Below are 13,916 nucleotides of genomic sequence, written 5' to 3'. Positions count from 1 at the left end.
TAACTCCAAAACGGAGGTGGATACTTTCCTACCTTGAAATGTGGCTTAAATCAGTTAACCATCGAAAAAGCACTTTGAGATCCTTAAATGAAAGAAACTGTAAGTGCATTATATGGAGAGCAGAATTTGGGAAGCCACATACAGTTCTTAGTTTGGGAATTATGGTTCTGGGAGAAACATTTAATTAAGCCTTTTAAAACAAGACAGATCAGCTACGAATGTATTTTCATTAGGGTGCTCTGGTCATTATGCCCACATCTTCAGCCAGGAGTGGGGCTCTGTGTAATTTTCTCCATGCTATCCAGGAAATTCACTCTATAAATCAGCTCATTTGGGGGGATATGGTATTGCTTTTAATGCAGTAGGACAGCTCAAACTCATCACAGCAACATAACTCTACTGTGGAAGACAATTGCTGAAGAACTGTTTTTCCAGTCATTTTCCCACAGTATTTTCATCAAAGAAAGCCAAAGGGATAAATTAAAAAAGAGAAAGAGGACTGTGCAAAAAGCTGCCAAAAACTGTTTTTAATGTAAGTTCTTAAAGCGAAATACACTTATGTTAGTTTGCCAAAAACATTGTCTTCCCTTGCTATATGTTAGTAAGGTCCACAGGATGCTGTACAGCTCCCTATGTGGGCTCTGCATCTTAGAAGTAACAGCTGGAGAAGAGGCAGCTAAGGCAAGTATGAATTTTTTATTCAACTCTGAAGTATCTTTAATGGCCAGTATATTAAAGATCACCCCGAGAATCTGCTTGGAAACCTTTGATTCCCCAGAGTCAATGCTCCACTCAGTGTATTACATCCATTAAATAATTACCTGCACTACAATGGATTTAGCGAATGAATATAATTGCCATAACATAGCTGTAGATTTTTGCATCTTCAGCCAGTTGAAATCCCAAATATTCTATAGCTACTTGATCATGGATGCACATCACATCACGTCAGCTATATGTCGCTCAGAGAAGCACTGATAGAAAGACAGGAAATAAAGCAAATGAAATGGAAAGTCTGCACGTGTCCCCACTGCACTGGCACTAATCTGCCCTCCTGGGATTCTGGGAAGGGGAGGATGACTGAAATGTGTCTCATCCTGAATTAGAGCACTGTAAAGTGAATTCTAGTATTTGGCAGGTGGTCAAGTTGTCACCTGACAGAGAATAAACACTGTCTCTTTAGGATGTGAACCAGAAATAAAATATTCACAACCCTCCATGCCATAGAAGCCTTGATAAGTAATGGATGCTGACTGAATGGCAGGCTGACAAATCCAAAGTAGATCTACTGTACGATGCCAAAAGGGGAATAAAGTGCTACAGCAGGGGGCTGTCAATAGTAGAGAGCGCATGTAAAGTTGCTCCCAAGCACCAAAAGTTCCTGTTCTACTACATGTCCGTTCCATGTTTCTCCTCCCCCTGGGCCATTCAGTCAGTAGAAGCCTCAGGTGTTAGTAACTGCTTTGCATGACTCCAAGCAGAGTGAGAGAACAGATCCTAAAAATAGATTTTGGGCAAGGAATGTCTTAAAAAGAAACTCATGTGGAGAAAGGGTCACTGAGAGAAGATGCGTCCCACCAGAATACTGCTCTGCCCAAATGGATGGAAACAGCTCACTCCAAATCTCATCGATTGTATCCACAAAACAAGAAATTTTATCATAACATACGGAACTCATGCCAGCCCGGAGTGGAGACAGCTTGGATTAATTGGGCCATCTATAACCTAAATACATTCACTGACAACAATATTGTGGGTACTAGGGTGGAAGGAAAGAAATGGTTCTTTGCCTTGAGCTCAGTGGTACAAAGTATTGTATTAGTTGTCCTTCTAAGTTCAATAGGATAGATAAATGCATGTCTGTCTTTCACTCAACACCTTTCTTTAATACTACAAAAGAGAAGCACCAAAAAGGGGATAGGTATTTAGAAATGTAGTCATCCTTTTTACTGTACTCAAAGGAAAACAGCTCCCCAGCCAGCAAGCCAATATCTTTAGCCAGGTTCTTTGAATATGAACCTGATCCTGAATAAGTCATGTATGATGTAGTATATTAATGTCGTATTGCAACTCTGCCTTAATAAAAAAAATAATAAAATGTTACATGCTAAAATGCTCTGAAATCATCATTCACAGGAGAGTAAAGAAAAAACATCCATAATACTCTATTTAAACACAGTGATCATGTTCTAATGACTTGTGGGATTTACATTAACTGTTAATGACTTATGGCACTGTCAGCATCCAGAGACCCTGCCATTAAGATTATTAATGTCAATGTAAAAACAATTTGTGAATACCCATGCAGGAAAGATAAAAAAGTACATTCTAAAGCTTGTGGAGAGTGGAAATAATTTCTGACCGTTACTGTTCTTTAAAGATGGATTTCAAAGATGTTTTTCAGATGGGTAAGACTCAACAGAAATCATGCCCCTTCCTGAAATGTTCTGATCTTGGTTTAGAAAGAAAAAGAACTAGCAGGTTGCTTCAACAAACAGTTATGTTAATACATAATCAGGTCCTGCTAGATCCTGTGGAAAAAATAATTCCATTTCCAGAATTGCTGGTAAGGACATCTGTTACAACGATTTTAAAGGTATACAGTATGTCATAAGTGCCTCCTAATCATTCTCCAGCCTTTTCTCATTGCTACCTTTTCCACTAAATGAAGATTCAGTAAGACCATTTGCAAAAGAGCAGAGTATTCATTTTTGACTTTAAAGTGAGTTTTTGCTCTGCAAAACACCTACGGAAAACTAACACTTTCTTATGCAATAGAATCATAGAATCATAGAATATTAGGGTTGGATGGGACCTCAGGAGGTCATCTAGTCCAACCCCTGCTCAAAGCAGGACCAATAAATGTGCTTCTTGTGTTTTCAGTCACGCCTGCTGATTTTACTGGCCAACTTATATTGTTATTACTAAAGATGGTCAGGGAAGGTTTCTATTTTTCTGAGAAATTTTTTGAAGAAAATGAAAAGTATTAGTTTCTGTCAAGATTTTTTTTTTTTTTGAGCAGGGGGTGCAGGGTGTGTGAGAAAAAAGCCAAACAATCTAATTTTTTTCAAAATCCCCAAATATCCATTATTAACAAGAAATACCTAAAGCTAGTAAAAAGACTTCTGTTAAAAAAAATCCAGCTTCAAGTTTTTTGATGAAAACCTGAAAAATGTTCACACAAATTTCTATTTTGTCAAAAAGCCATTTTCTGTCAGAAAACAAGTTTCAACGAAAATTTTTCAACCACATCTAGTTATTATTTTTGGCTTGTCTTAGCAATGCAGAGCAAATGCAACTATGGAAGAGAGATAGATCATCTGCTTCACATGTCAAAAAAATTCTGATGGCAGAAAGAAAGAAAGAATCCATCCTGACTTTCAAATTGACAACTGAGTTTGTACGTCTGGCACTTAGAAAAAAAACAATCATTGGACATGGAAATCATTAAGAGACTATAAACATGGAACCCAACAAAGCCATTTATACAGAGTACTGCACTTTAACACAAATAGCTCTGTCTCAATGGGGCCAAGCAAGAGATCATTTAATAGCTAACCATTTTTTTCTTTCATAGCCAGAGTGAAATCTAGAGTGTGGAGATCATTTTGAAACAAGAGGGAGATACTGGCTAAATTTCTCTGCTGGTTTCCCATGCCTATCACAGCATGCACAGAAGAAAGGTATTATTGTATTATTGTTCCCTTCCTGTCAATAAGATTTTAGGAATTAGCTTTAATATGCCTACCAAATACTTCCTATGAATGTACATTTCTCTCTCTCTCTGTCTTTCATTGGGCTTTTGACATATAGCTTTTGATCTGCTTCTGTAAGTCATCCATACTTGGCTACATACATTTGGCCAAATCTTGTTCTCAGTTATAAAACAGTAAATCCAGGGTAAGTGCATTCATTTCAGTGCGAGTTTTCTGGATTTACCGCAGTATAATGCAACAGCAGAATTTGGCCATGTGGCTTTAAAGTATTTATAAATTGTGTTTCTTCAGTCTAACCAAGGTTCTACATCCTCCAGTTCTGCTATTAGATAATTTTGGAAGGCCCTATATTTTCCACTACTTAATCCACAACTTCAATGGAGTTGTGTGCCCTTATGTCAGCAGTGAATTTAGCCCAGACTAGTTTGCCCAACTTCTTTCTCACACACATTAACTAGGCTTGGAAAGATTAGATTTTTATTAGTACATCAGTTTCTCCACACACACAAAAACCTTTGAAAAAATATTTCCATTAATGATAATCAAAATTTACAGATAGGCAAATTAAGAAAAATACTACTTGAGAACTTATCAGAGTTTAAGGATATATATTTTGTATATTCTGATGTGAGATGTTGAAAAGTTGTGTTTTAATGGATATAAAGCTTTACCTATTTGAATCTCATTATCTACTGTCATTAAGTATTTTTTGTCGGACTCTCCCCAATGTCTGACCCACTCCACAATTTCCCAAAACTCTGAAAATTAAGTCAATAATAGAAAAAAACACTGATATGATAAAAAAGTAAAAATCAAATTCTGTCAAGCCTACACATAACCAAATAATACTCCCACTACTTTAAGGCAGCTATAGAAGGAACTTGAACATCTGATGTGATTCACTGATGAACATTCTTGATAAGAAGCTACAAAGCAGCATTTTCGCATTGCTTACCCAAAAGGTTATAGAAAGTAGTAGGCAACCTTTCAATATGTTTATCTCAATGCAATTCTAGGCAGGTGCAGCCATAATGCATTTTGAACAAAGAATATTCCTCTGTACCTACAGCATTTTATTATATAATTATTATAATCATGTCATAATTAAACTAACATTTGATTATTTCAATTTTTGATGTGAATAAGGTAATTGCGTTGATGTAATATACTTAGATTTCTCCAAGGTATTTGACTTGGGTACCACATGACGTTTTGATTAAAAAACTAGAGCACAAAATTAACATGGAATACATTAATTGGGTTAAAAATTGGATAACTAATAGGTCTCAAAATGTAATTGTACAGGGAATCATCACTGAGTGAGAGTGCTTCTAGTGGGTTCCCACAGGAATCAGTTCTTGATCCTACGCCATTTAACATTTTTAGCAATGACCTGCAAGAGTACATAAATCATCACTGATAAAGTTTGCAAGTGACACAACGATTGGAGGACTGGTAAGTAATGAGGAGTATACATCATTGATACAGAACTATCTGGATCACTTGGTAAGGTGGGCTAAAGTAAACACTGTGTTTTAATATGGCTAAATGTAAATGTATACACCTAGGAACAGAGAGTGTAGGCTGTACTTGCAAGATGAGGGACTCTATCCTGGGAAGCAGTGACTCTGAAAAAGATTTGGATGTCATGGTGGATAATCAGCTCAATATGAGTTCCCAGTGCAACACTGTAGACAAATTGGCTAATGCAATCCCTGGAGGCATAAATAGGGCAATCTTGAGCAAGGGCAGAGAAGTTATTTCACCACCATATCTGGCACTGGTATGACTACTACTGGAATACTGCATCCAGTTCTGGTGTCCACAATTCAAGAACGATGTTGATAAATTGGAGAGAGCTCAGAGAAGGGCTACAAGAATGATTAAAGGATTAGAAACTATGCCTTTTAGTAATAGACTTCAGGAACTCAATCTATTTAGTTTAACAAAGAGAAAGTTTAGGGGTGACCAGATCACAGTTTGTAAATGGGTGACAAATATTTGGTAAAGGTCTCTTCAACCTAGCAGACCAATGTATAACAAAATCCAATTGCTGGAAGTTGAAGCTAGACAAATTCAAACTGGAAATACAATGAAAAATTTTAACACTGAGTACAATCAACCATTTGACCAATCTACCAAGGGTTGTGGTGGATTCTCTATCAGTGGCAACTTTTAAATAATATGCTTTATTTCGAAAGGAATTATTTTTGGGAAGTTCTATGGCCTGTGTTATACAGGAGGTCAGATTAGGTGATCACAATGGTCCCTTCTGGCCTTGAAATATATGAATCTATGAATAATATTGCTCTTACATAGAAATTTAAATCCATAGGTCCATAAGTGCCATACAAACGAATGTATCATTATTCCCAATTTACAGATGGGGAAACTGAAGCACAAGAAAGTGAAGTGACTTCCCCAAAGTCACACAAAGAGGTCAGTGGAAGATCCTGGAGTAAGACCCAGATTTACTGACTCTCACTTCAGTGCCTAAACAAAATAGTAATATTTCATTAGCTCTTGTCAACTGTTCTTGCCTATAGCAATATTTGAGCCATGTTCATTAAATGGTTTGAATATTTCACATTCTCAAGTTTACTACATGCTACAAAAACAAACGAAGAAACCTTTTTTATTGGTGCCTTTCTCTTATGTGAAATAGGATTTTCAGTTTATAAATTCCTAGTAAGCCACTCTTCTTTTAATCAGGAATCTGACGGAACAGGTTATGGATTAACTCTGAGCTGTTTTATGAAATCTAAAGTAACATTTTTCTTGTGTTTCAATGATGAGTTACTTCTACAGATACATGAAAACACTTTATCACTAATCCATGTTCATGAAGGGATATGAAACCCCACTCTCACATGGTTATTACTACTTTGAGTAAGTATGAAATCCATAGGACTACTTGAGAGTAAGGGACTACTACTCTGTGTGAGTACAGATGGAACAATCTGGCCTTTAGTGATTAAAACATGTAGCAATTTAATGCATATTATGGTACATATAGATGTAGAGGACATATGTTACTTTCAGCCTATATGATTAAGCTATTTCTGTTTTCAGCAATACTTTAGCAAATTCATTATCCTAATGATCCTCTTCTTTAGATGACTAGTATTTGTTGGTGTTTAAAAAAATGACACAGTGACAACACAACTTTATTTCTAAAGCAAAGATGGGATAGGATCTTTTGTAATTTGTTAGACAGTAAACACTTGGGGTTTATTTTATAATGATTATTCCCCTTTGGGAGTTGTTATTCTAAGGCTGATTTCTGGGACTATTTCTTCTACACATAAAAAAAAAACCCCATACCCCAGCCTTTTACATTTTCTTATTCCCATTCCTCAAACAAAAATTAACTTTATTTAATCAATGTCAAAATACAAAATGATGCCATGATCTATTCCAATGGAAACAGAATTGAGAATTAGAAGTTGTTTTCTTGGACACAAACTCACTGCAGTTCCTTGGGTATGTTCTTTTACTTCTCAGTCTCAGTTCCCCTATCTATACAATGGGAATGACAAATGTTAAAATCTCTCTTTCCCGAGAGAGTTTTGAGTATAAATATACAGCACCGATCATATTGTCGGTGCTAAATAAATAATGGTGATGATAAATATGGAGCAACTAATATTAATCTTTAAGCAGTCCTTATTTTAGATTACAATTCTATTATGTAACATACTTGATTTCAATCTGGGTTGTGACAAAATGTCTTAGGCCCTGATATCAAGCTTGTGAGGCAGGTAAACACTCACTGATGCCAATGGATATTTTGCCTGTACAGGTCTATGTAACCGGGCCCTTCATGGTAATGTAGTGGGATTTGTTATTTGATGGAACAGTGTTCTCATCATCTTCAAAAGTTTCCATCTGTCACTCTCTTTGCATCTTCAGTGCTTCCCGCTCACCACTCTCTTTCTGTCCATTCCACTTTCTATCTTCCACTCATGACTTCATATTTTCTGCCATGGTAGCCTGACTTTGGAACTCCCTGGCCTTCTGATGCAAAAGGTGACTACTTTTCTTCATTCAAATCTTGCCTAACATTCACTCTTCCTGCCAAATCTATTGACGGTGATTCATCTGAGTGTCATCACATCACACGTGTCTGCATTTCCATCTTTCTCTCTGTTTTATACAACATCAACCACATATTTCTGGTGCTTAATAATACATAATACAAACAATGTTCATTTAACAATGAACAGAAACCAATTTAACATACAAACACAAAATACCAATCCTACTGCGTCTATGTGAATAACAATGTTGCCCTCAGCACCAAACTCTTGAAGATATTCTCAATAGTAAAAGATCCCCAGTAGGACTCTTCCTGCTAAATGTGCAAACTACTGGGTGAAAATTACCAAAGATCAAGTTGGAAGCCAATGGACACACATACAGCGGAAGCCTCGCCCCATCACTGAGACATTTAAAACCTGAAAAATAGCAAACGTTTTCCAGGAAACAATTCTGGGAGGTAAATGGATGAGATAGCTCTTTTGATTTTACATCATTGGCACCGGATATTGCATTTGAATTATTATTCATATATGAATATTATATTGTTAATGTAGTATTAGTTATAAACAAAACCACTGCTTCACAGGGAAAATACCAAATAACTAACTCCTCCAATGAATAGGCTCCACAGTGGGGCTCTAAAATATTAACTTGCTCAAGTATTCCTGTCATATTCAACTTTTTAACTATATGATTAAAGTTCTAATGTTTAGTGTGTCACATTTATTTATTCAGAAATATATCTTGTCACTGTAATACACCTAAGGGCAAGATTTGCAGGAATCTTACTGCTATAGTCTCTTACAGACAGTCCACAATTATGAAAAGGCTCGGTCTCTCTAATACAAGGTCTCTGTATTCTGGCCTCCTGATACTTTAATTTCCTCTTATAGTCACCACCCATAACAACAAACTTCCATACCACCCAATACGATTTTGCCCCCAAGAATGGATTTTATAAGCAGGGTGGCATGAAGTGCAATCCTTGTGACCATTCTGCTCAGCAATCAGCAGTATTGGCATAAATGCTTAGTACAGCGCCTATGTCCTGCAAGGAGATGTAGAGGAGGGTTGATTTCCAGTCTGCTAGCTTTTTGATAAACTCTATTTGTCAGCTGGTGACAAGAAAACTCAGATTAAAAGAATAATCTGGAGAGAAGTAGTCATGCCAAAAGGCCACAATAAGTGCTGTCAAATAATTAATGGTACAGGTAAAATTGCCTTTGGGTTTTTTGGCTTCTCCATACAGAAAAATACACACAGACATGCTCTCAAAAGTAACAACATGGATCAGTGTTAGGCATCCAGATTATGCACATTCAGCACAAAAATAAATATATACAACCAAATTAAACAGAAACAGAAAAGTTTTGTATGTCTTACTCCAAGAACTCCTTCTAACAGCACCTGTGCCACTATATGCTTCCCCATCACTGAGGCGTTCATCATCAGAGTGTTTAAAGGCTGCACAACATACAAGTTAGCTTGAGAAAATGAGATACCCAGTAGTTAGCTCCTCCAGATACAGCAGTGGAAAGCCATGCTGTGCTATGCAGATTAAAAGAGGATTAAATGGTAGTTTACATGAACAAAGGGGATAGAAAAATATAAATATAATGCTGTAATTATTAAAGATCTTATTTTGTCACCCATGAGTAGTCCCATTCAGATTGTTCAAGGAGTAAAGTGCTGCTCAAAGGGAATAAAGTTGGCAGAGTCAGGCCCTAGAGATATAACTGCATTGATTACATTGCAGAAAAGTCCAACATATACTTGACTGCATATAGATTTGAATGCTTGTTGATTTCTGGCCTGCTGTTTTGTTAAACATGGGCAAATTAACAAAAGAAATCAAGAGACAGGATAAATTTTAAAAATTGCCTAAGTGATTCAACAGCCTATGACCCATCTCAAAAGGGGATCTAGGCACTTAGGAGCCCCAATCCTATTGATTTTCTATGAGTCTTAATCTTTCAAGGACCTAAGTCACTTTTAAAATTGTAATTTAGGTTCCTAAATCCCTTAGACATTCACCACCAGGACAATCCCCATCAAATAATAAGAACCAGCAGATATGCCATGCGTAAAATATTATTGCTATAGAATTATTCAGCATTTCAGATAGAAAAAGGAAGATAACCTGTAAGTAGATGCATCATTAGTTGAGAAGTCACAGTATTTGAAATTTGTCAACTATTCTTTCATAAACTATTAAAAATGTATCCTCCAAAGCTATTTTGCTTATTTCTATTCAGTATAAACTGCCCAAAGGTAATAATCCCAGATAGCTTAATCCTAAAAAAAAATCTGTGAAATTTAAGTGATGTAACATACACCTCGAGTCAGCACGTGGGGTTAAATCTGGAAGGGTGCCAGTGGTATCACTGTGTAGTTATTTTATGTCATGGCCTATGAATCTATGTTCAGAAAGTGCCAAAAGGCCTTCAAGGTAACAGCTTCATCTCCTTCAGATATATGCATCTTTACCTAAATGTTTCCAATTAAACAAAGATCCCTATCTATTTCTGTGATATGCATATCTGGATACAGGTGGATCTGATCCAAAATGTTCAGAGCCTCAAACCTCTCTTTATAGTGGGCAAGCGCACCTTTGGAAAAGCTTTATATATGAATTTTTAACTCCCACATTTGGAAGTGTTTAGATTTCTATTTAGTTCAGACCATTACAAACATACAAAGAAGTTTGGATCTGATACTGGAGTTTGGGTCCAGGGTTTCTGGATTGGGGTCATCTTTAATGCTTCTATTCAAATCTTGTAACCAAAAAGGCATTAAATCAATGCCTTTAAACAGCACACTATTTCAAGAATTGAAGCAGCTTAATTCTATACTGTAATGGCGTAAAAGACACTAAATAAGGGAATTTAAGTTGCTCACCTTCCTCATCTGAAACATCCAGGACCTCAGTCATCGTCTCAGGTACATTCAGCTTGTGTTTCTCAGTCACAGTCTGCAGAGACAGAATAATCATCTCTCAAGTTAAGCATCAAGAAAAATAGCAGGCATTTATCAGGCTATTTTCTACAACAGCTGCAGTTCAATCTGTTCAGACATTTTACAATGTTTTCTCTTCCCTCTGGTTTTATTTTTCAGGGTGTAATCTTTACCATAGTTACTCTTGCTTTCTCTTTGTGCTACAGCAAAGGATCATTTATTCTGGAAAAAACATATAAAAACATCTATAGATAAATGATGCATGTAGAGTAACAGATAATGCTTCTAGGATGGTTCTAAATTGAATTAGGTAACATCTACAGAACAGCCATAGAAAGTTATACTGGACATATGGAAATTATTAAAATTGCCAAGCATTTGGAAATGAAGCTATGAATGATGTGAAATATTTAAACTGAAAAAGATGAAGAATATTTAGAAAGACCATATGATGCATTTCTTACTTGAAATAGCAGCTCAGTGACCACAATGTGTATTAATGTTACTCTTTTCATAATTATTACAAATCACCCTACGTCTTGGAGTAAATGTACATGGTGGTTTACACACACACAAATTCAGACATATCACCTGCACCAAATAGCTTACAGGATTAGTTATACAAGGCAAAAACACCAGAGACAATACATGAGACAATAGTTCAGGTAAGGGTGAACATGGGGGTTATTAGAAAATAGATTTTTAGAATCAGTGACTTTGCATGAAGGATTTGAAGAGGAAGACAGAGCGTGCTTGGCCATGGAGTGAGACTGGGAGAGGGAGGGAGACTGATTCAACAAAGGGAGCATCATCTTAGCACGAGGTCATGTGTGGGTCAAGGACATGAAGAAGGCAATAAGAAGCATAGGCGGCAGGTTATATGGGCTCAAGGTGCCCAGGCTCCAGGAATATTCAGGGCTGCGGGCCCTGCTCCAGCAATATTTGGAGCTGGGTCTTTCCCCTGGCCCTGCCTGGATCGGGTCCCGGCCCTGGCCCCTGCAGGTCTCCCCCCACTGCTCCGCCCCGTCGCGTCCCTGCCTGGAGCAGGTCCTGGCCTCCGCCTTCCACCCCTCCCCCTGCGTGTCCCCTCCGCTGCATCCTTGCCTGCTCGTGCTGCCAGAGAACGGCTTCCGGCAGAACTGCTGTCTGCTGCCCCAAGGTCCTAGCGCCTGCCATCCGCTAATGGAAAGGCAGGCTGCCCCTCTTCTGCCCTAGCCCTGAGCCTCTCCAATGCCCCAAACCCCTCATTCCCAGCCAGAGCCCTCATCCCTCTGCATCTTCCCCAGCCAGAGCCCTCATCCCCCTGCACCCGAATCCTTGTCCCCAGCCAGAGCCCTCATCCCTCCACATCATGAACCCCTCATCCCCCTGCACCCGAATCCTCAGCCCCAGCCAGAGCCCTCATCCCCCTGCATCCTAATCCTCTGCCCCAGCCAGAGCCCTCATCGCCCTGCACCCTAATCCTCTGCCCCAGCCCTGAGCCCCCCCCACAGCACGAACCCCTCATCCTCAGCCCCAACCCTCATTTCCCTGAACCCTGAGCCTCTGCCCCAGCGTGCACCACCTCCCCCTTCCTACACCCCCACCCCCAGCCAAGCCTGCACCAAAACTCCGTCCTAAAGCCTGCACCCCTCACCCCCTCCTGCACACCCACCCCCTGCCCCAGCCCAGAGCCTGCACCCAGCACCCAAACTCCTTCCCAGAACCTGCACCCCTCACCCCTTCCTACACCCCCACCACCAGCCCAGAGCCTGCACCCCTCACCCCTTCCTACACCCTCACCACCAGCCTAGAGCCTGCACCCAAACTCCATCCCAAAGCCTGCACCCCTCACCCCCTCCTGCACACCCACCCCCTGCCTCAGCCCGGAGCCTGCACCCAGCACCCAAACTCCTTCCAAAAGCCTGCACCCCTCCTGCACCCTAATCCCCAGCCCAGGACTTGCACCGCAGACCTCTCCCGTGAAACCCCGCCCAGAGCCTTAGGCAGGTGGAGGCGGAGTTTGAGGGGGCGGAGTTGGGGGGGGCAGGTTCTGGGCACCACCAAAATTTCTACAAACTTGCCTCCCATGATAAGAAGAGAGCATTGTGAGGAGTGTAGGGCATGAAAGGATTCTGTGGAGAAATGAGAGCAGATATGTTCTATAGATGGAGACAAGATTATATAAGAGCCTGAAGAATGTTGCATGTGATATAATAGGAGATGACAAGTCAATGAATTCAAGAGGAATTCCATGGTCAGAACAGCCCTAACCAATACACAACCACTCCATGGCCACAACACACTCTGTAATCAGCCAGTAGAACTGGATATCCATGAAGGAGAGTTTATGCTTCACTCCTTAAGGTGTGTGGCAGTGGATGTAACCTCATTGTACAAAGGGGAGTGTCAGGAGACAGTATGTCTGTTGAAGCTTCCACAGGAATAGATCACCATTGCTCCACTCTCAATTCTGGCCAGAACCTATAAAGCATAAATTAATCCCAAACGTGGAAGTAGCAAAATACATATAGCTCTTGTGATATTTATTGAGGGATGAACCTTGAAGCCCCTACTCTATTCGTACTCAGGCAAAACACCCACTGAGGTCAACAGCAATTTTGCCTGTGTAAAAACTGAGTGAGGACTTCCAGATCTGATGCTGTATTTCTATACTTCTGGCAAGCCAGTGAGGAAGATAGCACGATTCATCATTATGATGCTTTTCTATACATATCTACACATCTCTCATGATTGCTGAATGTGTGAACACTGGTAATTTGTAAGTTTAACTGTCTGAAATGCATTAACTGCAGATAATATGTTTCAATTTACCTTCCTATAGTTTGTATGTGGGCAGGACGGAGGGTGGGCAAAACTGGTTGCCTGCAATCTCAGTTATTCATCTTTAATTAGATCTTAACCGTGGTTCAAGGAATTAACAAGTATGGTTTTCAATGCATGTGTTACGTGTTCCAAGCTCTTTTGTACTCATTACATTCCTCAGCCAATTCTTTGACTCTTTTTATCACTCCCCTAGAAAGGTCAGGCAGCAGTAGGGAGTCTGAGCCAGCTGAAGCAGACTGAACACACACGGCAGTGCAGGTGACCTCAACTTCCTTCTCTGTAGCAATAAAAGCAATGAATTAAGAAATAAATTCTAAATACACAAAAAGGCTGACACTCTACAAGTGGAATAAGGTGAGAAGGAGGACAGTACGTTCT

At 39.3% G+C, this 13,916-nt stretch overlaps 1 protein-coding gene across 23 annotated transcripts in view; it reads right to left on the bottom strand.

Annotated features, from left to right (window-relative positions):
- The window catches only part of ANK2 (ankyrin 2), a 598,819-nt gene that overhangs the window by 83,456 nt on the left and 501,447 nt on the right, over positions 1 to 13,916 (bottom strand). For all 23 annotated transcript variants that reach the window (XM_030564737.1, XM_030564739.1, XM_030564736.1 and 20 more), the window contains one exon: positions 10,656 to 10,728. In XM_030564737.1, the coding sequence (XP_030420597.1) occupies positions 10,656 to 10,728 (73 nt within the window). The remainder of the gene's footprint in view (positions 1 to 10,655; positions 10,729 to 13,916) is intronic.

The sequence above is a fragment of the Gopherus evgoodei genome, chromosome 5 (assembly GCF_007399415.2).
Source record: "Gopherus evgoodei ecotype Sinaloan lineage chromosome 5, rGopEvg1_v1.p, whole genome shotgun sequence".
Classification (NCBI taxonomy): domain Eukaryota; kingdom Metazoa; phylum Chordata; order Testudines; family Testudinidae; genus Gopherus; species Gopherus evgoodei.
The sequence above is the reverse complement of the archived record's forward strand: the minus strand, read 5'-3'. Positions and strand labels throughout refer to the sequence as shown.